The 26,367-nt window shown below is 43.0% G+C and overlaps 1 protein-coding gene across 1 annotated transcript in view; it reads right to left on the reverse strand.

Annotated features, from left to right (window-relative positions):
• Nucleotides 1-25,995, reverse strand: part of enc (R3H domain containing protein encore) — a 65,574-nt gene extending 39,579 nt beyond the window's left edge. The window contains exons 1-17 of the mRNA XM_028302551.1: nt 25,505-25,995; nt 25,341-25,419; nt 24,424-24,648; nt 22,501-22,640; nt 21,183-21,271; nt 20,395-20,458; nt 19,987-20,042; nt 18,911-19,040; nt 16,804-16,934; nt 14,753-14,861; nt 13,614-13,743; nt 12,823-12,915; nt 11,772-11,910; nt 11,631-11,714; nt 9,595-9,693; nt 8,357-8,487; nt 3,250-3,348 (exon numbers count right to left, since the gene is read on the reverse strand). Of these exons, the coding sequence (XP_028158352.1) occupies nt 3,250-3,348; nt 8,357-8,487; nt 9,595-9,693; nt 11,631-11,714; nt 11,772-11,910; nt 12,823-12,915; nt 13,614-13,743; nt 14,753-14,861; nt 16,804-16,934; nt 18,911-19,040; nt 19,987-20,042; nt 20,395-20,458; nt 21,183-21,271; nt 22,501-22,640; nt 24,424-24,648; nt 25,341-25,403 (1,782 nt within the window). The 5' untranslated portion in view covers nt 25,404-25,419; nt 25,505-25,995. The remainder of the gene's footprint in view (nt 1-3,249; nt 3,349-8,356; nt 8,488-9,594; nt 9,694-11,630; nt 11,715-11,771; nt 11,911-12,822; nt 12,916-13,613; nt 13,744-14,752; nt 14,862-16,803; nt 16,935-18,910; nt 19,041-19,986; nt 20,043-20,394; nt 20,459-21,182; nt 21,272-22,500; nt 22,641-24,423; nt 24,649-25,340; nt 25,420-25,504) is intronic.
• Between the last annotated feature and the right edge of the window lie 372 nt (nt 25,996-26,367).

Here is a 26,367-nt window from a genome sequence, read left to right on the forward strand (position 1 = left end):
CGTAACTTTTCATTCCTCAGATGAATGATATTAATGTGGCAGAGCTATGGTTTCAACAAGATGGTGTTACCATCCATCCAGCACGCGACACATTCAATTTATTGCGGGAAACATTCGATGAGCGCATAAATTCACGTGATGGATCTTTGAATTGGCCTCCACAATCGGGTGATCTCACACCTATGGATTATTTTCTCTGGCGATATGTGAAGTCCACTACTGATAACTATGTGAATGTAGTAGGGTCTATTTTTCAACAAAATTGTACGGTCAACAGCACGTCAACGTAAACACTGTGGTATCTTACGTAGTTGCGATAGGGGCGACTTTGCAACGAAAATGTATAGCTTGATGTGCTGTCGACTGTACAATCTGATCCGATATACTGTTCACTGTACACATACTAAAACTTTAATAAAATTAACACAATATGGACTTTTATTTTTGACTTATGGACTTTTCAAAATCAAAATCAAAAATATTTATTCAATTTAGACCACAAGTGGCACTTATGAACGTCAAAATATAGTAAATAATAATTAACTTTTAAAAAAAATAAAACCGACTTCAAATGCGTGGACACAAAAAAAAACTTAAAATTAAAAATATTGCGTATAAAAAAGTTCAACCCCAATTTTCCACCCTTGGGGGTGAAATATTTTCTTCAAATTCGCATGAAACCACCCTTTTGATAATACCTATTCAACAAAAAAATAATCGTTCAAATTGATTTATAATCGGCGGAGATATTGCGTATAAAAAGTTCATCCCCAATTTTCCACCCTTGGGGGTTGTTTTTTCTATTATTAAATTTAAATGGGACCACCCTTGAGGTATTACCTATACGCCGAAAAAAGATTTGTTCAAATCGGTTCATAATTGGCGGAGTTATCGCGTAACAAACATAGAAAAAAAAAAACATACGGGTCGAATTGAGAACCTCCTCCTTTTTTGAAGTCGGTTGAAAAAAAGGTAGCCCTTATTGGGCACTTTACATGTCTCCTTATCTTTTGGGCCCTACCAGCAGCGCTTCGAGACAAACATATGGCAATGCTGAGAAGAAACGCCGGAACAAACTCAGTTTTTATTTTTGACTCTACCTGTATACCTTATATGTAGACGACCTACACTGAACTGTTCCACCCAAACTCAATGACAGGGGGAGCCACCATCGTTCAATGATATAGTTTCCAACATAGCAAAAATCGGAACCAGCGATCCGGTATTGACGGTGGCGCCCCCCTGTCAATGTCACGGCTGGGACAGTTCAGTGTATTGGGTCTATACTGACGAAGGTGGACCGACAACATCATAAAGGTAGGAGGAAGGCGCTGGACGCAGGCCCCCAACGGATCAACATGGAAATCATTGGAGGAGGCCTATATTCAGCAGTGGACGTCCTGACGTTCATATTGTATTATATCCCGTTTTTCTTTACTGATCTGCCCCTACTTTCTTTTCAAAAATAAATGTTTTCTTTGAGTAAAGTTTTCTATCTACTATTAAGGGTACTTTCCCTCCAGGTGGCATTACAAAATTCCACCCTGTATAGCCTTAAGCCTTCCTTGAAATTAAATGGGCTATCCAACACAAAAATATTCTTTCAAATCAGCCCAATAGTTCCTGACTCAGTTACAGTTAAGCGCTACAATATTAAGGAAAACTAGCTTCAAAACACACGTTATTATCAGTACGGAAATAATACGCTATAAATTATATTTATAGTCTTTGCTACTCATAATATACTCAACATCAAATAAATCGCACATTCCGCGACGCGAACTTTAAAGATTTTCTTCTGACACAATCATGGTGCCCCAACAATATTGGTGTTATTTGAAAGCCCAATAAATAAACTTAAAGAAAAACTCATTAATTTCTTAATAAACGATTTACATATACCATAAATATGACTTGAAAATGGACCTCACTTGGGGCTCACCTCTGAGATCAATTAGACCAATTTTCATGGTTATAAAACCAAATAATGATCTCACGTGTCCTCTTTAATAGATGGATAACGATTAATCCCAACTTAACAGTTTTATAGCCATACAATTTGGTTCAAGCGTAACTACCTATTTTTTGAAGAAGTGACTGGATCCTTCGAAAGACATATTTTTGGCGTAAAAACCTTTCCTTTAATGAAATGAAGTTTAGAACTAAGCTTTTAAACGGTGCCAATATTGATGGGAAGTGGGGATGCATACGTTTGAAAGTGCATGTCGCGGCAGGTGCGATTTATTTGATGTCAAGTGTATTTAACGACACTGACTCTTCCCGTATTCACAAACGATGCTTGCTTAAGTGAAGCAGCAAATCGAACGCACAGCGTTGAATAGAGCTCTGTGATTGGTTCGTGTGTCACCCTGTGCGTACACGCGCACTGTGAGACCTCATAGTAATGTTTGTGAATACGGGCGTTAGCCACTAGCAAGTGACAGGACCTAAGGCTGGCTACACATTGGTTCCAACGCCAAACGTCCAACGTGTGGGCATAAAAATACTATTGGCACCAACGTTGGTAATCACCATGATAGTCAACATGTGGACGCCTCACGCAATTATAGAAAAAACCCTAAAATTGGATGAAGTCACTGCATGAAGTGACACATCGGGCACACACAGTAATTGTATAATTTTAGCATCAAAACACTGTCAAATACAAAAAAATATACTTACCTTTGCTTAGCACATAGATTTGTTGAGTCGCTGCACTCCGTCAATAACCGTTTTTATTATATTTTCAAATTTTATTCGCGCGGCAAATGATCAAAATTTTAAATTGAATTATTGGCTGAATGAGGCGGTGCTGCCATCTATCTTCTATTAATTCACTATTGTCACTTTCTTTTCATAATTATAGCTGTCGCTAGTTGGTTCAATTTGGACATAATACATAATGTGTTAATGCTCACTCAAAACAACTACTGCTATACAGGCTTCGAGCCTAGCAGAAGAAGTGGTCATCATTACCTGAGAAATGCTGTTTGTAAATAAAGATTTCTTAAAATAATATTAGTTATTTGTATTTACAAATTGCCAATAATCCCATTAACCCCTCGTGCAAGCTAAATAGTGCTTGTTAGTGGGCTCACCACCATAGTTAAACGGAAGCGGGGATCAAAACCGCGTTCCTCGGATCACGAGTCGGCCAGTCCGACACCTTGACCGTTCGGCTATTTATTTATTGGTTGTCCCTCATATGGCACTGAATACATTGTAGGGTTATTTTGTTGTACGACTTACCTGGTCATCTTCAAGGTGGTATGTCTCGTCCAGTACGGGCGGGTTGTTAGGGTCATATCTGTACACGCTTCCGTCAGGGTTCGATAGGGGGCGTCCCGTCTGCAATACAAAGAAAAAAAAAATCAATAGAAACAGGGAGGGGCACAAAAAGCGTATTGGCAATAGCTCGTGAAACCCTAAGACCATAGCTGGGCACCGTTAATCAAATAGTTAACTTCGTTAATCGTTAAACCGTTACTAAAAAACTTAACTTCGTTAAACGTTAAAACGTTACATTTCGGATGATTTAACGCAAGTTAACGTTAATCGTTAATCCGTTAACACGTGATAATAAAACGAAAAAAAAATTGTATGCAAAGTTCAAATAATTTCGAACGCTTGTATCGCGCATGGAATTTATTCCTCTTTTATGTTTGCGCTACAAGCTTTCGAAATTATTTGAACCTTGCATAAGTACAATAATTTTTTTCGTTTTAGTACAACTGCATTTCAGAATAAAAGCTTTTATCATACACTTTAGTTGTATCTCAATCTCAGAGCCTTGTACAATTACAAATACAATACCTACAGTTTACCACCAACCAAAGTGCTCGAAAAGACCAATCCAACAAACCCAAACTCGATAAGTTTCCACCGTTTCGTTTAGGAATTCCTTTGGCCACCTCTTGACTCCATCATCAGGACCCTGGACATCAACTAGTACTAAAGTGCTCAAAATGACAAATCCAACGAACCCAAATTCGATGCGATTCCGCCGTTTCATTTAGGAGTTTCTATGGCCACCTCCTGACTCCATCATCAAACCAGCTCAATGGTACCATAACATTGCATTGTCATCGTATAGCCTGACCAGGAACATAAAAACCCTGGCATAGACGCGCGTCAATTGCATTTGATAGTGCAACACTGAGTACAGTCGTACCTGTGTTAAATTAATAGGCTAACTTTATGTATCAGGATTCAGGATTACGGGCTAATTTGATATTTTCATAAATTAACGAAAAAATATTATTATAGGTAATTTGGTTTAAATAAATTAAATAAACCATCAATCGAGCTAGTAGGATTTATTTTATTATTCATCAATAATCAAATTCAGAACTTGAATATTCAACTGCAATGTCTGCTCATGAACGCTTCAAACTCGGTACTTCTTTCCCAATTCCATAAAATTCAACACTTAGAAAGTGACAAAAAACTTTAAAATAGGTAGTTGAAACAAACCACAGCTAATTTTCATAGTGGACTGTACTATACGATAAACATGTCAGTCAATTTGACAACCTTTGTCGGAAACATTTATTCAATGAAAATATTGTCCGAACCCTTAGTATTTCTCTTCGACAAATACTTTTACACATTGTGAACCACTTTTCTTTCACGACTATAAAAAGATTTTAGCAATTTAATTCACAAAATCAATTGCGCACATTCATAATAAAGTTTGTTTACACTTTGACAGCAATAGACTGATATGCAAGGTGACATGTCAATGAAGTTTTCAGTTACTGTTGCCATTAAAAGAAATTAGTACCATTAGTTTTCCGCAACATGGCGAGGGTTTTTATGTTCCTGGTCGGGCTATACTTACATAAGTATACCCAGCTCAATCGGTTGAGGAAAACTGGTCTTAAATTCAGTTATAAATAATTTAAAAACATGCAATTTTTATATCGTTGCGTTGGTAATCTGGTTACAAAACTGTTACTGTTGTTTTGGGTTCTGGAAGTTCTGGAAGCCCGAACGTACTTGTCAGAACGCGTTTTTCAGCGTGTCTGCTGAATCTTTTTGGTAAATAGTAGGTACTGGATTAACGATTAACGGACTTAGGATAATTTAACGGAAGTTAACGAGTCCGTTAACACTTTTTAAAGTTAACTTAAAAGTTAATCCGTTAATAGAAATGTTAACTTCGTTAATTAACGGATTAACGAGTTAATGCCCAGCTATGCCTAAGACCCGGTTTCCAATAAAGCGGAGCAGAGCGGAGAAGAGAGATGTTTTTTTTCTACAGAATTTGACAGCGGCGCGGCGCGGAGCGGAATTGTGTGTCACCTGTCATCCGCTTTGCATTGGAGGGAAGTCGAACGTTAACTTGGAACTCCTTCTGTTCTTCTGATCAATTTAGTTGCGGGTCCAATGACAGTTTAACTTTCCCCCGGGACAAACTTGATCTTCACTGGTTGGGTTGTTGGCGGTCAAGCTGTAGATCCTGGCTACACAGGAGTTGCAGCGGTGGGAACGAGAGGTGGGAACATTTGGTCTGTAGTAACGTTACCTGCGGGTGTAGCAGCCAGGCGCCGGGCGGCACGCGGGACAGGTCGGTGAAGCAGCACACGCCGCCATAGTAATGTAATGAGCGCCATCTATCGGGCGATGCTTGCAACTAAAGCCTGGTCCGTGAGCACGTGGAATCCCGTCCAATGACCCCAAGCTACCCATCCCTATCGCTCGCGCGTAATTATATTGCTGTCGCGACTGTGCGACGGGCGCCCGCAGTGAGTGTGCGAGCGCGACAGCAACATAATGAGGGCTATCGTTGTTTTTATACTTAACAATTGGCACCCCTGGCGATTGACAGGACCTTACTCTACAGTGGCGCCATCTTGATGAGTGCAGATGCGATAGTCCTCCTACCACTTTCGCGCTCACCAGTTGGTGCCACTGTCTTCGCTACTAGCAAGTGACAGGACCTTACTCTACAGTGGCGCTAACTGGTGAGCGCTAAAACGATAGCTCTCATTATGTTGCTGTCGCGACTGTGCGACGGGCCACGGTGATCAATAATGAGATATTAGGTGGATAATATTCAAATTTGACATTGTGAGGGTAGTTAAAACAAATCATCGCGATGTGATTGGGGGTACTTACCTCATATTCTTGTTGAATATGAACGTTTAAAGGTAAGTCATTACTGAGATACCAGCTTGTAAATGCAGTGCTCTCGCTAATTTGTACTGATTTGTTCTATTTACTTCCTGTTTTCGCGCACAGTTATCCGTTTGGTTTGACTTATACAGTGCATTATTGCGTATTATGAAATATGGTGCACATTAATGAAGGTATATACTTCATTTTCTATAACACTTTGTAACTGTTAATTGTTATAGTAATTTGGAAAAAATATTCAAAACTTAGCTTAAAATTTTAGGTATTTTATTTTATTTTAAAGCCTGTATCTTACAAGGAACATATTAGAACATGGAAATTTTGGTACTGGTAGATAGCTGGAAGTCTGTATTATGATATTCAATAAAAATGTTTACCCCAAACTACCCCTGCCTGAACAAACTTTTCATTTTTTGCAGGAAACGAAAGTACAGTTAGAAATTCAGATTTATTTAAAAACCTCAAAAAACTTCCTCCAATTAAACCTGCAACTAAGCAATCTAAAGATATATTATTAAACTATGTCTATGAGGTCGTCAGAGTATCAGATTTGATAACACAAGAGCGAAATGAGTTAAGAAATTCAAAAAATAGCTTTTGTTTGTCAGCTTCCAGAAATTGATTAAAATCGGCAAAGATATCTCTCAATTTGAAAAAAAATATGAGAATTAGTTGTGTAAATGCATAATAACATCTGAAGATCATTATTGAACAGCCTTCAACTTCAGGGTCTGTAGGTAGAGGACGCCCGAAAAAGGCTTTCATCGATTTAGGTGACAGAACTAAGCGTAGTAGATTAAAAGACGAAGTATCATCCAGAAGTGAAGAATAGTTATTGTGCTTAGCAGCCAAGATGAAACTTCATTCAGTCGGAAAACGTAGGGCTGCCTCAGCACTTCATAACATTTCATCATCATCTCCTGAATTTACTGTTAAGTCACGAGGCAGTCTACAGAATTATATTTCGTATTCGACAAAATAGGCACTAGCACTTTTTACCCAATCGAAATTAACTAGTCTTTAATTGATTCTTTTATTGAACTAAGGGCATCATGGGGGGTCCCCATACTTAGAACTGAAACTCAAAAATATTTTTTTCATCAAACCCATACGTGTGGGGTATCTCTGGATAGGTCTTCAAAAATGATATTGAGGTTTCTAATATCATTTTTTTCTAAACTGAATAGTTTGCGCGAGAGATTCTTCCAAAGTGATAAAATGAGAATTTTAAAGTCTACTACTTTCCTCATGAACGCGTAGAGGTATTTAATTGAAATTCATATTAAATAATCAGGTCCATAGTACCTTTAAGCTGTAACAAAATCAAAGTTATATACCTACAGGTTTGTACGGAACCCTCGGTGCGCGAGTCCGACTCGCACTTGGCCGGTTTTTTAAGATTGTAGTCTCAAATACATTATTTTAATAAAGAAATATTTATTTACTTAATGATATTTTCAATAACATTATTAGATAATTGTAATTTTAGATTAAAATATTTTTGTCATCCTAAATTCTGATTATTGATCACTGTGGGGCGCCCGCAGTGAGTGTGCGAGCGCGACAGCAACATAATTACGCGCGAGCGATAAGGATGGGTAGCTTGAGGTCATTGGACGGGATTCTACGTGCTCACGGACCGGGCTTTGGTCTGTAGTCACGTTACCTGCGGGTGTAGCAGCCAGGCGCCGGGCGGCACGCGGGACAGGTCGGTGAAGCAGCACACGCCACCATAGTAATGTAATGAGCGCCATCTATCGGGCGATGCCTGCCACTAAAGCCTGGTCCGTGAGCACGTAGAATCCCGTCCAATGACCCCAAGGTACCCATCCTTATCGCTCGCGCGTAATTATGTTGCTGTCGCGACTGTGCGACGGGCGCTCGCAGTGAGTGTGCGAGCGCGACAGCAACATAATGAGGGCTATCGTTTTAGCGCTCACCAGTTGGCGCCACTGTAGAGTAAGGTCCTGTCACTTGCTAGTAGCGAAGACAGTGGCACCAACTGGTGAGCGCTAAAGTGGTAGGAGGACTATCGTATTTGCACTCATCAAGATGGCGCCACTGTAGAGTAAGGTCCTGTCAATCGCCAGGGGTGCCAACTGTTAAGTATAAAAACGATAGCCCTCATTACGCGCGAGCGATAGGGATGGGTAGCTTGGGGTCATTGGACGGGATTCTACGTGCTCACGGACCGGGCTTTAGTCTGTAGTCACGTTACCTGCGGGTGTAGCAGCCAGGCGCCGGGCGGCACGCGGGACAGGTCGGTGACGCACCACACGACGCCGGGCACGCAGCGCGGTGCCAACTGACACGCTGGTGGCACGAAACATGGCTCTGGACTCGCTCCGCCTGGGGAGTGATAGAATATCATCATCAGGTCATTTAGGCCTCACTGCAGGAGCACACTACACTTCGGAGAATGTGAAAAGGAATTACACGACCTAATTCCACCACCTTCCCTTACTGAGGTACCAGACGCAGGTTAGCGTATCATCCCTCTATTGTCGACATTCCACTATTTCGCACGTTTCGATAACTCTTATAATGCGAACAGCTAAGGACTATCTCAAACGATCGCGAAGTCGGTCTTCGACCGACTTCGCGAAGCCCATACTCGGCTTCGTCGGCACGCGCACCGACGATCGCCAAACGGCTAGAGTACCTTCTGTACTCGCCACTCTGCCCGGTGAAGCTGGAAAAGCTCTTCAAGCTAAAGCCTGGTCCGTGAGCACGTAGAATCCCGTCCAATGACCTCAAGCTACCCATCCTTATCGCTCGCGCGTAATTATATTGCTGTCGCGACTGTGCGACGCGCGCCCGCAGTGAGTGTGCGAGCGCGACAGCAACATAATTACGTGCGAGCGACAAGGATGGGCAGCTTGGTGTCATTGGACGGGATTCTACGTGCTCACGGACCAGGATTTACCAGCGCGCGTCCCTTAAAAAAAAACTTTCTCGAACATTATAATCCGGACCCTTTCAAGGCCAGAGTGAATAGGCAGATATGTACTATCCTAGACAGCATCTTACTTAACTTCAGGTGTGATTGTAGTCAAATACCTGCTTTGTTTTGGATAAAAACAAATCTGTGCTTTTATAAGTTCCAATATCATTCTAAGTTAGAAGCTAGAGGAAGGGTTAGAATTTCTAACCCTTCCTTATTCTTCAGGATAAAAATAAGCCAATGCTGAAAACATTGACACCATCAACAATAATTCTCTCTTCAATCTAGCCTTGAATACCACCAAATCTACGAAAGAGTCGCGTTTTAACAGCTAAACTCCTGTTTATTTTGACATCCTTGTCAAATTAATATCTAGGGTGTCCATTATTCTACGAATACAGACAAATTAAGGATTTAGCTCACATTCCTCCAGGTCAAGTTCTCCTCGTTCTAAGTTGCAAACTCTGTCTTGAGTAGAAAAGCAGCAGAAATGAATCAAAAAGTAAACATACTTGTAGGCGACGGCGTAACGGAGTCGGTGCTGCGAAGGCTGAGCGTCTTGTAGCCCGAGCTGGACGGCGACAGCCGCCAACTGCTGGACGCTAGGTCACCTGCAAACAAACGGTAGACTTAGCGGGTGTAAAATGATGACCGAGTACAATAGAATACCTTTAAGCAGCACTACTTTTTTCCATAATAAAATTTAGCCTATGTTACTCGTGGATAATGTAGCTTTCGAATGGTGAAATAATTTATAAAAACGGTCTAGTAGTTTTTGAGCCTATTCATTACAACCAAACAAACAAACAAAGTTATCCTCTTTATAATATTGGCGTGCTATTGAGCCGCGCAAAACTGCACCCCCAACTGCTACGGTTTTCAAATGATGTTTCAAAATGACCAAAATAGTCTTGTCTTCGATCTGAGACAAAGCAGTTGACAGAGGTTGCACAGATATGAGACAAAGCATAGGAGAGGTTAACATTTGTGTGCATACATGTACAGAGGTTAAATTACTGAGCCATGCTGAAAAGGCGCCCGCTCAGCGAAAATCGTGACATGACACAAGTCGTCAAGTCACGAAGCTGGTTTTCAGCGGGTCGTTTCAGTAGCACGTATTTTCGTTATCTTGACGCCTTTTTTCACTTGGAACACGTCTAGTTTTGGAGTCCTGTCTCCTGTACACCTGGCCTGGTGGTGATGAGACTCGCCTTGCCAGTTCAGCAGCAGAAGATTTAGACAGCAGCTGTGCTGTGCCTCCTATCGGAGGTATCTATAGAGATGATGGTGGTGATGAGACTCAATGATGAACCTTACCATCAAACGCGCAGCTGCCAATGCTGTAATTCTTAGCGTGTTCAGGTCTCTAAAGCCTGGTCTATGAACACGTAGACTCACTGCGGGCGCCCGTCGCACAGTCGCGACAGCAATATAATTACGCGCGAGCGATAAGGATGGGTAGCTTGGGGTCATTGGACAAAATTCTACGTGCTCACGGACCAGGCTTTATCTGGAGACGATAATGGTGATGAGACCAACTTTAGTACTTCAGCAGGAGCGTAGTAGCTAAAACCGTCTTATCTAGAAGGATCTAGAAAGATGATGGTAATGGTGGTACTAAGAATCGTATCACCAGCTCAGTGGCTGAAGAAGTGTGCAGGTATGGCTCTTGGTTGGCAGAGACTACAGTGATGATGATAAAACTAACCGTAGTACTTCAACAGGTTCATAGACGCCGAAATTCTAGCACCTGTAGGATCCAGGTGTCTATCTGGAGACGATGATGATGGTGATGAGACCAAGCTTAGTACTTCAGCAGGAGCGTAGTCACCAAAGCTGTAGCTAACCCTTTCGGAAGAAACCTGGAGAAGATGACGGATGATGATGATGGGTGATAATGACGGTAATGAAACTTACTTTACCAGCTATGCAGTAGCGTAGCTGCTTAAGTTACAATCCGATCCAGGACTTCCTATTCTAGAGACAATGAAAGATGATGATGGAGGATGATGACATGGTGATGATGACTAACCTTGTCAGATCAGCAGTCTTCGACTGCTTAGCAGCGCGGGCTACGTGTAGTTACCCAAGCTACGGCTCTCTTTGTTCCATAGCCCTATTTAGACTGTGTCTATTGTCAGGATAGACCTGGCCTGCTGGTGATGAGACCCACCTTGCCTGCTCAACAGCCGGAGCGGCTTGGAGACGATGACAGATGATGGGGGATTATGATGACATTATGACGGTGACGAGACTAAACTATTTTTTACGGACTGGTGTTACTCCTGTCAGAAGATATCTATAGAGATGATGATGGTGGTGATGAGACCAAGCTTAGTACTTCAGCGGAAGCGTAGCCGCCAAAGCTATAGTTAACCCTATCGGAAGAGACTTGGAGACGATGACGGATGATGGTGAATAGTGGTGATGAGACCAATCTCACTAGCTAAGTAATAGCGTAGTTGGTTAAGCTACAATCCGATCCAGGACCTCCTATCTTGAGATAATGACACTAGGGGATGGTGGTATGATGATGATGATGACCTACCTTGCCTGCTGAGCAGCCGGAGCGGCTTGGGCGCGGGCGCGGGCTGCGCGTAGCCGCCGAAGCTGTGGCACTTGTTCCAGAGCCCTATTTAGACTGTGTCTCTTGCCAGGATAGACCTGGCCTGCTGGTGATGAGACCCACCTTGTCTGCTGAGCAGCCGAAGCGGCTTGGGCGCGGGCGCGGGCTGCGCGTAGCCGCCGAAGCTGTGGCTTTTGGCCACGCCGCGCCGGGAGCACCCGGCCCCGCGCGCCGGGAGACCCGAACTCTCCAGGGATTGCACCTGGCAAACAATATTGATGTGAGCATAGACTAGCTAGAGCATCGGTTCCCAAACTTATTTGAGACGCGCCCCCTTTCAACCATACAACCCCCCCCCCCCTTTACCAGTCAAGATTATTTATTGGTCGTATCGAGGCTGGAATGCATTCTTTTTTAATCTTAGGCACACAGACGACCCGCGCTCCCATTTAAAGGGCTTTGCGCCTCCCCTAGGGGCCGCGCCCCCCACTTTGGGAACCAATGGACTAGAGTATTAACTTAAGACAGAACATCGAAAATTCGAAATCAAATTAAAATATCATAAATTGTTTATTGATTAGCAAAATACAAAGCGTTCCAAAAAGAAGTTATTTATCGACTCACTCCATAGGGGATTATGAACTTTGCTTCTACAAATCCCTATTTGATTCATAGCATTAATATTATTATACACATATTGAAAACATTATGAGACATGTAAAGCACCATAAGAACAAAATATTTGACGATTTGTAAGTGCTATTTAATTAGTCTATCTATACAAATAAAGAAATTTTGAGTTTGATATTCAATGGGAGAAAAGTTCAAAGGACTAAATGGAAAGTTCAGTTTAAACTAAAGTTCTCCATTAATGAGGCGAATCAAAGGGGATGTATGCCTCCTTCCAAAACTTGCTGTGCCCTAACTGGTAAAGCAATAAAGCATTGAGTAAGTACATAGAATACCCCAGAAAATAAAACCCCTACTTATGTATACCACGACGTTAATTTTCAGCATGTATTTGAGACCAGACTCCAACCTGTTCTATCGACTGTTGAGCATGTCACCAGTGATAAATCATTTGTTAAAATGTGGAAATAAATAAACAAAAGATGGGTGTCACCATTGTCAAATCTAGAGTTGAAACATAAATTGAAATAACAAGATGGCTTACTTTGAGTAGTTTGTTCCTGTTAATTTCCGGAGTGAGTACTTTCACCGGGGCACCCAACCAGGGCCACTGGGACTCGTCTTGAGAGCAGTTGTCCTGGAATAGATATCAATAGTGTTGTAATTGTGGTATTTTTAACACGCTTTTGTTAGGTCGTCGTGTATGTAACTATGTAATGGAAACTAAGAATCTGAATTACACGCACTTCTAATTCTTGAATCATCATGAAACTTCGCAATTATAATGTAGATTAAATGACAATACAATATTATGGTACCATCGAGCTGGTCTGATGATGGGACTGGAGTGGTCATAAATAATGATTTCATTTATTGCTCTGTTTATAAAAGCCGAATTACCAATATCACATAAACTAACGAGTGAAATTTAGTTGATGAATGAAAGATAGACTTACAAATGTCACGACAATACAACAATAAAATTAGGCTGGGTTGCACCATCTTATTTTGACTTTAACAAATCTGTCAAACTCTATACAAAAAACGCAGGTTATCGTTATAGTTGCTGTTAAAGATAGGTGGTGCAACTCAGCTTTAGTACTAGTATTTTGCAATACAAATTTGACTAAATTCGCCATGCACTGGAGAGAAGTAGACCCTTAACTTTGAACTCCTCTTATGTTCTTCTGATTAATTTGGTGTCCAATGACAGTAACTTTCCCCCGGGACAAACTTGACTTTCACTGGTTGGGTTGTTGGCGGTCAAGCTGTAGATCCTGGCTACACAGGAGTTGCAGCGGTGGGAACGAGAGGTGGGAATAGTCCCGTACATACCGTGCTGAATATCCGTCTCTTCATCCGCTCATAGTCCCGTTCCCGTTGCTCTAGAGATTTGCTTCGGGAGTTTGCCAATGACCCGTTGCCCGGTTCGTCCAGGGAATGCGTGTCGCGCTTCAGTATTGACCTGGATAACAAATGATTATGTATGTTGTGGTTCAGTGATACTCAAACTACTTAGAAGCTGGAAAATTGAATTAAATTGTCGGATAGATCCAGTTTATTCTGTAACTTAGTATTGTTGATACCGTTTGATAGAACTCATTAAGCACTTTCAGGGTTAGTAACCAGTTTTTCGATATCTTGTATAGTTTAGAAAGAATCGGGTGAGATCACTTATCGTTGCCACCCTGTATAAGCCCTAAACGGGACTGGTTATTCCCAGTCATCAGCACTGGTGAAAAATAATAATATACCTCTTTAAATATTGCTGGTGTTTGTTTAATTATATCAGATTAATCAAGTCATTTAGTCTCCACTTCAACTGCGATTGGGATATACCTATGTTTACCAGTGAACATACTGAAGCTGAAATGATGGTAAATGCCTTGTCCTTACAAATATGCGAACATCAGGCCTCCTCAACCCGTCTGGCCAACATGGGAAGTGTAGGCCAAATCAATTCTAACGGCTATCTGACCTTAAATACTGTTAATTGCTTATTCGACATTTTTACCCGACTGCCCCAGAAGAAAGGATAAGTTTTCTTTTCTTTTTGAAGGGACGGGCACTGGTAGCTTTAAGAGCTTTTTCAGCTTTACCGGGCAGAGTGGCGAGTACAGAAGGTGCTCTAGCCGATCGGGCCGTATCGAGCGCATGAAGCGCCCGATCAGTGGCGAACCCAACTAAAGCCTGGTCCGTGAGCACGTAGAATTTTGTCCAATGACCCCAAGCTACCCATCCTTATCGCTCGCGCGTAATTATGTTGCTGTCGCGCTCGCACACTCACTGCGGGCGCCCGTCGTCCGTCGCCCGGGTAGCTTGGGGTCATTGGACAAAATTCTACGTGCTCACGGACCAGGCTTTAGAGGGTTGCCCACCGCGGTGTTGGACCAAAGTCCAGCCTAGGGATCGAGGGAAGCTTACTCGACGTGTGATGTCGAGTGTAGTCTATTATTTGTTTTAAAATGTCTTACTTGGCATTGGTGGTGTCGGTGACGGTCTGGTGGCGTCGCGGGCTGGGCGGGAATGCGACGGTGCACCACTGTCGGAAACTGGTACACGGGATCCGCCCGCCGCAGGTGCCTGGTGAATGTAATACACACGTTAAAGAAATCCTATAATAATACATAATGTAAAAGGGACGATTTTGGTGTGCAGACGGAACTTTTTGTATGGTACAACACTGAAACCGAAAGTTTAGGAATATGGCGCAGTTATACTTTGCGTTACCTAGGTCAAATCACACAGTGTAAACTAAATACGTAGTTAAGTTCGATTCGCTGTGTGTCGCTCATTCTTTCTTGCGCGTGTTCGATCAAGTTCGCGCATAGTGTAACTACACCAATGGGATTAGGCCACAGTTTCTCGAACTGCCGAACCCTTGGGTACTCGTATAGAGTTCGTGTTCATTGCTCCTAATAATTGGTTACGAGCGATTAGCTAGTACATGTAACGCGGCGGTGGTAGATGTCCTTGTCTACAGTTCCATATACCAACATAAGCTCAGTAGTTTTGTGGCTGTTGATCAACTGAGGCTCAGCGTGTGGAACAGCGCAGCCCAGGAGAGAGGGAGAGAGAGACGTAAAGCTGTAGAGACACCCACCGCTCTTGGACACGACCACTTGGTTCTTGTTCATGGGGTCCGGATGGTGCGCCAGCATGCGGCCGTATGACGTCACCGGGACACGGGAGAGAGAGGGATAGTAGGAGAGAGGGAAGGATAGTAGGAGAGAGGGAGGGGTAGTAGGAGAGAGGGAGGGATAGTAGGAGAGGGATAGTATGGGGAGAGAGAGAGGGATAGTAGGAGAGTGAGAGAGAGAGGGATAGTAGGAGGATTGATAGGAGATAGAGAGAGAGACACGCACCGCTCTTGGACACCACCACTTGGTTCTTGTTCATGGGGTCCGGATGGTGCGCCAGCATGCGGCCGTATGACGTCACCGGGACACGGGAGAGAGAGGGATAGTAGGAGAGAGGGAAGGATAGTAGGAGAGAGGGAGGGGTAGTAGGAGAGAGGGAGGGATAGTAGGAGAGGGATAGTATGGGGAGAGAGAGAGGGATAGTAGGAGAGTGAGAGAGAGAGGGATAGTAGGAGGATTGATAGGAGATAGAGAGAGAGACACGCACCGCTCTTGGACACCACCACTTGGTTCTTGTTCATGGGGTCCGGATGGTGCGCCAGCTGGAAGAGCGCGGCGCAGCGGTGCACCAGCATGCGGCCGTATGACGTCACCGGGACGCGCGGAGAGAGGGATAGTAGGAGAGAGAGAGAGAGGGATAGTAGGAGAGAGAGAGGGATAGTAGGAGGATAGATAAGAGATAGAGAGAAAGACACGCACCGCTCTTGGACACGACCACTTGGTTCTTGTTCATGGGGTCCGGATGGTGTGCCAGCTGGAAGAGCGCGGCGCAGCGGTGCACCAGCATGCGGCCGTATGACGTCACCGGGACGCGGGAGAGAGAGGGATAGTAGGAGAGAGAGAGACACACCGCTCTTGGACACGACCACTTGGTTGATTATGTATGACGACATCACTGGGACGAGACTGAGAAAGAGAGAGAGAGAGAGGGATAGTAGGAGAAAGAGAGACACTTACCGCTTTTCGAGACGACCACTTGTTGATTATGTATGACGATATTACTGGGACGAGACAGACAGAGGGATAGTAGGAGAGTGAGAGGGATAGTAGGAGAGTGAGAGGGATAGTAAGAGTGTGAGAGAAAAGGGGAGAAATAGGAAGGGAGAGAGAGGGATATGAGAGTGAGAGGAATAGTAGGAGTGAGAGAGGGGGAGAAAGAGAGAGAGAGAGAGAAACGACCACTTGTTGTTCATATATGAGGACATCACTGGGACAAGACTGAGAGAGAGGGATAGCAGGAGAGTGAGAGAGAGAAAGTAGGAGAGAGAGACACCGCCTTTGGAGACGACCACTTGTTGATCATGTATGACGATCTCACTGGGACAAGACTGAGAGAGAGGGATAGCAGGAGAGTGAGAGAGAGGGAGAAAGAGAGAGACACCCACCGCTCTTGGACACGACCACTTGGTTCTTGTTCATGGGGTCCGGATGGTGCGCCAGCTGGAAGAGCGCGGCGCAGCGGTGCACCAGCATGCGGCCGTATGACGACATCACCGGGAAGCGGACTATGCAGCGCCTGTGGGAGAGAGAGAGAACGGTGGGCTGAGTGTGAGTTTACAAAATGTATGAAAATTTTAGTTTAAAAATTCCCGCTAGGGGCGCTGTACAATCCGTCATACATTTAAGGTGATGCCTTGCGAATATTGGGCGTTTTAAAGAAGCGCAGAATTAGTTTTAATCGTACTTTTCTTATTACTTATGTTCTTATTTTGAAATATGTCATAGTTGACTAATAAATCTAGTGTCTGGTCGAAGCCGAAACATGAATGGAAACAATTTTCTCGATAGAAAAAAAATCCAAAGATGACCCTTCTATTACTAGGTTTTTCGTTTTATAAGCAGATAGGCTAATATTTCAATACCAAATTTTGTATATTGGTAAGGTAATAACATATTTTAAGTACTGGTCGAGTTATTTTCTTTAAATAGTGTTTGGTTTTTCAATAAATGATTTCCGATTTTTGTCGCTTACGTTATTTTATTCCGCGCCGCGCGCGCTATTGCTGTCCCTTTCCTCGCACTGAGAAATCATATTTCTATCCCTCTGTGTGCGAGGCATTCAGTCGGCCGAAAACTTTGACGAGGTAGCGCCTTAATGACATTTTTTGTTTTGAAAAAAAAAAACTCACACTCAGCCCTCGGGAATAACGCCCGTATTCACAAACATTACTATGAGATCTCATAGTGCGCGTGGACGCACAGGGTGATACACGAACAAATAACAGAGCTCTATTCAACGCTGTGCGTTCGATTTGCTGCTTCACTTATGCAAGCATCGTTTGTGAATCCGGGCGTAAGATTATTTTGTTTTTGTTTAGATCACAAAAGTTACACCAACAATATACTTATTAAAATATTAACAACTAGCTACCCGGCGAACTTTGTATCGCCTATGTTTATCAGAAATAATGGCGTTTTGTTTTCAAATCTGTTCAGTCGTTTCGGAGCCTATTCAATACAAACAAACAAAGAATCAAATGGTTCCTTTTTATAACATCAGCACCACTTTTCTGAACGTGTGCCAAAGAGCTTATATTAGTATCAAGTGAGGTAATCTTACGGTCACCCTCTCGTATAAGACTAGGCGCAGACCACCGATTTTTAGTCGGCCGACAGTTGGGCCCGATTCTTAATTGTATGAAGAATCAATCGGTGTAATGTGTGCACTTCCATAAATACCCATACTGATTAACTCCCCAACTAAACTATCGGCCGATAAAAAACGGTGGTCTGGCCTAGACTTATATTAGCTTTGACATGTCATTTTCAACCGTATGATATGAAAAATGGCGTTCTGTTAAAATTATTTGACTTACATTGAATCGTTAACCAGTGCGTGCAGTTCCTTCTCGATCCGCAGAGCAGAGCAGCAGAGTGACTCGATTCGGCAGGGCCGTTCTTGTCTCTTAAGAACTAAAGTCCGGTCGCCGAACAGATAGCATTTCGTCCAATGACCCCAAGCTAGCCAAGCTTGCGGCCGCCCGTTGCACAGTCGTGACAGCTATAATTACGCGCGAGCGATAAGGATGGGTAGCTTGGGGTCATTTGACGAAATTCTCTCTGCTCGGCGACCGGCTAATGACTAAACTAAACTGATGGTAAATGATGATGATGATGACTGTCCACATGGAATCGTTGACGAGCGCGTGTAGCTCCTACTCGATCCGCAGCAGAGTGACTCGGTCCCTCCCGTTCTTGTTGAGGGTCTCTTATTAACAAAAGTCCGGTCGCCGAGTAGATAGAATTTCGTCCAATGACCCCAAGCTACCCATCCTTATCGCTCGCGCGTAATTAAGTTGCTGTCGCGACTGTGCGACGGGCGCCCGCAGTGAGTGTGCGAGCGTGACAGCAATATAATTACGCGCGAGCGATAAGGATGGGTAGCTTGGGGTCACTGGACGAAATTTTATCTGCTCGGCAACCGGACTTTAAAAGACTGATAAAGATTTACAAAAACTGATGGTAAATGATGATGATGTTTCATCAACTCACATGGAATCATTGACGAGCGCGTGCAGTTCTTTCTCAATCCGCAGCAGAGTGACTCGGTCCCTCCCGTTCTTGTTGAGGGTCTCTTTGAGGAAGCAGATGAGTTCTGGACCGGAGGGCTCCGCTTTATCGTCTGTCGATAAATTATGTCGTTAGTTTTATTTATACAGGGTGTCCCAGAATGGGTGAATCAAAGTGATAGGGGAGGTAGCTCTACTAATGTACTATCCCTTAAAAATATGAAAAAAAAACGCATGACACAAAAATAATGTTTTTGAAAAAGTGAAAATAAATCAGCTTTGTCTAAGTATCTGGCTATAATTGCTGCGTTTGGAGTTTATTTGTACTTTTTTCTTACTAATATTAATTGTACATGATCGCTTCGTTTATCTGTAAACAAACTTTTGAAAATAATGACTAGATTTCGAGTTTCGAGCACTTTATTTAAAAAAAAAATCCGAACTCAAAAATGTTTTTTTCATATTTTTCAGGGATACCTCCCCATCAGTTTGATTCACCCATTCTGGGACACCCTGTATAAAAGACCTCCTAGAAAAGTAATATTCTTGATAGTTTTAATTTCGATATAGTTTTTCAGAGCGAAATAATTCTGTTACAAAGATAAATTGAAATGAAAACTATTAGGAAATTTTGTGTGGGAGCAGGATACCGAATTTAGTGCATTTATTTAATGAGCAACATAATAAGCTTACAGAAAACCCAAAGCGCTTACATGTTTAGTCACCACATCTATAATATATAAAGCTCGATTACAATAAAATTATAAGTCAATATTGTATATTGAAGAAAATATCTAACGGGATCAATAACTGAGAGTCTGATGCCCGTTTTCACCATCAATCCCTAATTTTTAAGTGACCCCTATGGTAACACATAACTGGAATTTTGTTTTCATAGGGGTCACTTAAAAATTAGGGATTGATGGTGAAAACGGGCATGAGATACACAATAATTTTGAGGGCTTTGCTTTGCTCGCTTAGATGGATTCAAGCAATTTTTCAAGTGATAAATCTTTGTTTTATTATAATTGTTAGTACATAAAATAAATATAAACGTACCTGAATCTGTTCTACTTAATGATATATACTTTGGTTTCTCTTTGCGTTCGGGACATCTGAAATAAATAAAAAACATACCTATAGTCTCCAGCACATAATACAACATTTTTGTCGGAAAATAAGCCTTATTGTCTATACTATAGTCTGGTCCGTGAGCACGTAGAATTTTGTCCAATGACCCCAAGCTACCCATCCTTATCGCTCGCGCGTAATTATGTTGCTGTCGCGCTCGCACACTCACTGCGGGCGCCCGTCGCACAGTCGCGACAGCAATATAATTACGCGCGAGCGATAAGGATGTGTAGCTAGGGGTCATTGGACAAAATTCTACGTGCTCGCAGACCTGACTATAGATAAAAACCACAGCAACTGTTTTGATCGATATGCTATAGTTTAAATGTAACATACCTGCAGTAATAAATTTGTTCTTCAATCTCCACACTTTCTGATTTTCTTAAACCGTCCTGGCCACCTGAAAATGTAATGCATTTGTAAGAATGAAGTAATCTATGGAACTACTGATTCAATGAAATAGACCGGTTCTCGAAAACAGCGACGCGGGAGCGGGCAACGAGCGGGCAGCGCACTCCTTCTTTTGCTCACAATAAATCGAGCGTTAGGAATAAATTTGAATCGAAATAAAATTGTCGCCGTTGTTCAGACATTTCGTTTGCGAATAAAAACAAATATCTCGACAACACAACCCCGAACACAACACTTCGCCGCTAAAGCGCCGCGCGAGCTGCCCGCTTGTTTCGAGAACGGGTCTGCGTTGCCCGCCCCGCTCCCGCGCCGCCGCCGCTCCCGCCCCGCTGCCCGCTAAGTTCGAGGCTGAGGCCTTACACTCCCCGCGTTCGCCCCGAATCGTTTCGCAATCGAATACCGCACTTGTGCGCGATTTGTGGTTTATCTTCCTACTCCAACCACCCCAGAGAACCCCACGTCTAGGCTGCTACAGGCCTCCTGTAGCGACGATGGTGATCGGAGAAATTGAGCCCGTTGTTCTGCTACGCTGCTACACTCCATGAGCACATGCTGCGGTGTTTCCTCTGCCTCCATCCACCCCCTGCACAGTGGGCTGTCTGTAGGGGCTTAACATACATTGTCCTGTTATAACACTCGGGACCTTGCGGATGCTGTCCCTGTTTAGTCTGATGAGGCTGCGGGAGGACTTTAGTGTATAATACGATGCTCACCGTGGTCGTTGTCGCAGCAGTCGGGACAGTCGTCTGAGCACGCGATGCCGGAATCCTGCTTGATGCACGCCGGCCTCCGCCGTCGCCCTCTGAGAACAACATTCAAAGATATACCACTGTTATCTATACTCTATTCTCATCAATCATCTCTCTCTGGGTTACCAGAGACAAATGGAAAATGTGGCCGCCCCTCGCTGTCGCGCTGGCCAGACGGGTTAGGGAGGCCTTATCCTTCTAAGGCTGGGTTGCACCATCTTACTCTAACTATAACAAACGTCAAAAGTCTGTCAAACTCCATACAAAAGAACACCAGTACGTTATAGTTACGGTTAAAGTAAGATGGTGGAACTCAACCTAAATTTCATATAAATTGTACTGCTATACTTAGGCATAATATCTGTCTGACAGACGGACTGAGAAAACAGACTGTACGTCTCTTAGTCACCTCTTACGACATCCACGAGAAAAAGTACAAACAGAAAGCTAAATAAAAACCCGTGGTCTTCAGGGCTCGTGTGCATACTTTTTTTCCAGGCGTCGTCGATGCACATTTGTTCCGCTGATTTGGATTATTTCGCTAAAGAAGACGTGCTTCACCTCCGTTGCTGGCCAGTGACGTCACGTACCTGAAACGTGAAACGTGCGCAGGCGCCGCACACGCAGTGCACGCGCGGGTTGTGCGACAACAGGTCACGTGCTGGCTCCCCCCGCCGGCTAGTGATGACGTCAGCCGGTGACGTCACGTACCTGCAGTGCGGGCACTGTGCGCAGGCGCCGCACACGCAGTGCACGCGCGGGTTGTGCGACAACAAGTCACCTGCTGGCTCCCCGCCGCCCGCTAGTTATGACGTCAGCCGGTGACGTCAAGTGCCTGGCTCGCTAGTAAGGCCGCACGTACCTGAAGTGCCTCCATGTCTTGTACTTGTGCCATGTGGACAACTTTTTCGTACCGACGGCTGGCGATGACGTACCTATAAAGGTAGCCTTTCGAACTAAGCGTCACAGACGCAGCGTCTTTACGCCAAAGCTAAAGAGCTTTGGTCTTGAGTGCCACCAATGCCGCGTCAGTGTCGCTGCGTTCGAATGTCGTTCCCTAGAATTTCATACATTTGCATAGAACATCTATTTGTCGCTCTGTCGCGGCGTCACAGTCGCGGCGCCTTTAGCTTTGGTCTTAAAGGTAGCCTTTGGAAGCGAGTAAGTGACCCGGCGTTAGTGGCACAAGACCAAAGCTAAAGACGTTGCGTCTGTGACGCTTAGTTCAAAAGGCTACCTCGCTCATAGATGTCTTGCTTTTTGTACTACGAGTATATCTCACCTGCAGTGCGGGCACTGTGCGCAGGCGCCGCAAACGCAGTGCACGCGCGGGTTGTGCGACAACAGGTCACGTGCTGGCTCCCCGCCCCCTCCTGTGCGTCGCCTAGCGGGGCTCGCTTCGTCCCAGTGGCCGCTGGTGATCTAGGAAAGAAGATTAGATAGATAACGTTATTTTTTCACCAATACAAGACGAGGACATAAAGTTATCAGTTTTTATAGACAATCATACCGTAAAGTTTTTTTTTTTTTGAAGGGACGCGCGCTGGTAGCTTGAGGAGCTTTTCCAGCTTCACCCGGCAGAGTGGCAGTACAGAAGGTACTCTAGCCGTTTGGCGATCGTCGGTCGCAGACCGAGTGGCGAACCCAACTAGAGGGTTGCCCTCCGCGGTGTTGGACTAAAGTCCAGCCTACGGCGGGCTCACTCTAGTGGGCCCGATCGAGGGGACTACGGACGCGGCCTGAGGGCGCCACGGTAGGCTCTGACCTCGGCTCAGGCCGTGTCCGGGGGACGGATTGGGGGATACCGTAAAGCATCCTGCGTAAAAGCTATAATATTAGCTAAGCTATAATATTATATTATAGTCTTAAATTCTCTATGAATCCTAGACTGAAGACCTCATAAAGGTAGGAAGGCGCTGGATGCAGGCCGCTACCAACCGGTCATTACGGAAATCATTGAGGGAGGCCTATGTTCAGCAGTGGATGTCTTATGGCTGAAATGTTGATGAGGATACATTATGCTATGTTAACAGAAAGACGCTCACAGATGGGAAAAGGCCTCCCCCAAGGATTTCCACAACGATCGGCCCTAAGCTACCCGCATCCAGGCGCTTTCTGCAACCGTCTCCAGATCTTCGATTCACCGAGAGATTTGTCCAGTAGCGGATTTACCAGCAGGCTGAGTAGGCTGAAGCCTAGGGCGGCAAAGGACAGTGCCAATCCATGTATGGAAGTTGGACCAAGTGCTGCCCAGAATGAAACTATAGTGCATTTTGTTCCTCAGGCCAATACTAATTTGTAAACCGAAGCGCACTGAAATCTATCCCTGGAGTTAAGAGAAAAAAAGAGTTTAGTTTCGAATTATTTACATACAAAATATCATCGATGTAAACCTACTACGCATAAGATTTCGCGATTTTGGCATTAAATAACACTCGTTATGTTGAACTTAACCATACTACATCCGTACACCTTACTTAAGTACGACTTCTACATTATTTATAAGTGATCAAGTGCTGTTGCAGTAGTTTGGTTAGTTGACCGAAATTAATTATTTCCAAAATAGAGCAAGAAGTTTTAGCTTACAATAACTTCAATAATCGATTGTAATACACCAATAAATTGATTTTTCGCAAGGATAGAGAACTAAAACTTCTTGATTCATTTTGGAAATAATGATTTCTGTCAAGTAACCAAACTATTGCAACAGCGCTAGATCGCTTATAAAGAATGTCTAAGTCGCACTAAAGTAAGGTGTACGGGTGCAGTATGGTTAAGTTCAACATAGCGAGTGTTATTTAATGCCAAATTCACGAAATCTTATGCGTAGTACGTATACATCGATGATATTTTGTATGAAAATATTTCAAAACAACTCTTTTTTTCTCTTAACTCCAGGGATAGATTGCAGTGCGCTTCGGTTCACACATTAGTATTGGTCTGAGGAACAAAATGCACTATGGGTTGATTCTGGGCAGCACTTGGTCCAGACCCTGGCACTATCCTTTTAAGAGGCGGCAGATTTGTCTACAACTTTACTTTTCCAATCCGCGATTACCACTCAAGACCTACCCTAGCGGTTATCAGTTCTAGGAGCTGGCTCAAAAAGTTTTATGATCCTTTAAGTCAATATTTGGAATTCTGGAGTAATTTGTCGTGCAAAATTAATTAAATCGTCTTATTGAAATCAGATTAAGTGCCTTGCCTGTATTTCCACCGGTTGTTTCTTCAGCTCATCACCGTCGCAGCTCGCCACGCTGCAGTCGTCCTTCGCGCGCTCCGCACCGTTATTAATAACGTTATTAGTAACGGTATCGGTACCAGTAACGTTATTCGTTATTTCGACGGGGCACGCGGGTGATATGGTGCGCGGCGGGGAGGCGGACTCGCGGATCGCTTGGCTGCGCACGAGTTGCTTTGTTTTGAAACTCTGGAATGGGAAATGAGGAAATTGTTACAAAAAAAAAGATTTTGAATCTTATTTCGTTGCAATAGAGTTTAAAATATAATAACATAAAACTTTTCATATTAAAAAGTTTTGGAGAAAAAATTAAACAATCTTAATAAACCCAGAATGATAAAATTTTAAGGCTAATCTAACAACTAATCTAACTATTAGGAGACCGAGAGAGTGAGAAAAAAAATGTTTTGAAGAGACAGCAAGCAAATCAAAATCGCACTTAGCTGGATTAAATTTAACTAAAAGAAGTTTAAAGAATTGGAATGTGCGGTGGTTATTCCACACATCTAACATCTGCTGCATCAGACTTTAGTGATAGTAAACTATGACCGTAAATTTTGATAGAGTATGGTGTATCTTATAAATAATTTTATAGTTTTGTTTGTTTAGTACATGCTAGCGCTTTCAGTATCAAACGCCATTAACTGTAACATACTAGACAACACCCGTGGCTTCTCCTGCGTGTATTTTTGACTACCTATCACCGAAAGACTTATCACGTGGTGGGCATAATATCGTATTTTTAAAGTAGTGACCCCTCTGAACTGGTAATTATTCTGTAGTATTTCAGATCACCTGGTATTACTGCGTTTTTGGCAAATAAGCGTTTGAACTTTGAACTTAATCATATGAATTCGATAAATAGAACTAAAAATACTTACTCTATTTCTATTGAGTTGGCTTCCTTCCTCAGAAGTCGGTTTTTCAGGTTCAGATCGCTCCATTTTTTCTGTTTTTGCTCTGAAAAATAACGGTATTTTTAACGTTACTCATAAAATATGCTGTAAATATACGGGGATTTTTGTTTAGATAAAATAATACCAACCTTCTATTCTTACGCCAAATATTTCTTCTAAGTATATCGTATAGATTCTTAACATCAATTTAAAAAAAATGAAAGGGAAAGATTCTTAACAAATTACAAGAATTGGACCAATCACGGTATACTACGACTACAAATAGAAGGCAACTATATTTTTTATAATTACTTGTATCTTAAAAAGAGGTTTTCGTCGAAAAACTTTTTAAAGCTGCAATTGTTTTTTTTCTAAAAAGAAAAAATTAAAACCCCGCGCGCGGGTGTTCAGAATAGTCCCCGTTTCAAATTTGAAATATAGAACACATGGTATTCTGTAAGCTCGATGTTTTTTTCTTTTTTTTTGTTGTTTATGGTTTTCGCGTTGGGCTGTATGGATTGAGACAGTGGACGGCGTGCGACGGAGTGCATGTTTCTGACGTTAATCCAAGATGGCGGCGGATGGGGAGGGGGCGTGATATGGTTTGATCCGGTGTTTCTTCACTATGTTGGACGCCATAAATCTGTAACAAGGAAAATGAGACGTTAATTTGGTTGAATAATAAAATTACAAAAAAGGTCAAAGATTAATGTAATCCATTTTTAACTAAAGTAATCTTTAGCTAATGAGGGACTGAAAAGATATTTCGCGCACCAGATGTCGCTTTCGCTTTGCTAGCATGAGTTGAGCTGTTATGTGACCGGTCTAGCAGTCCTAATCCTAAGTTTAATTCTCAGATGGGACACACTTTTTCTTAAATTATTTTGTTTGAAGATATTCGAGGATCTACAGACAGTTGAACATAAATAACATACCACCCTAAACAACAAGCGAAATTGCATTGAAATCGTCAATCATTTCAATAATCGAATAAAAAAACTTACAATAAAAT

This window comes from Ostrinia furnacalis, unplaced genomic scaffold (assembly GCF_004193835.3).
Source record: "Ostrinia furnacalis isolate ACB-3 unplaced genomic scaffold, ASM419383v2 OfSCF1132, whole genome shotgun sequence".
Classification (NCBI taxonomy): Eukaryota; Metazoa; Arthropoda; class Insecta; order Lepidoptera; family Crambidae; genus Ostrinia; species Ostrinia furnacalis.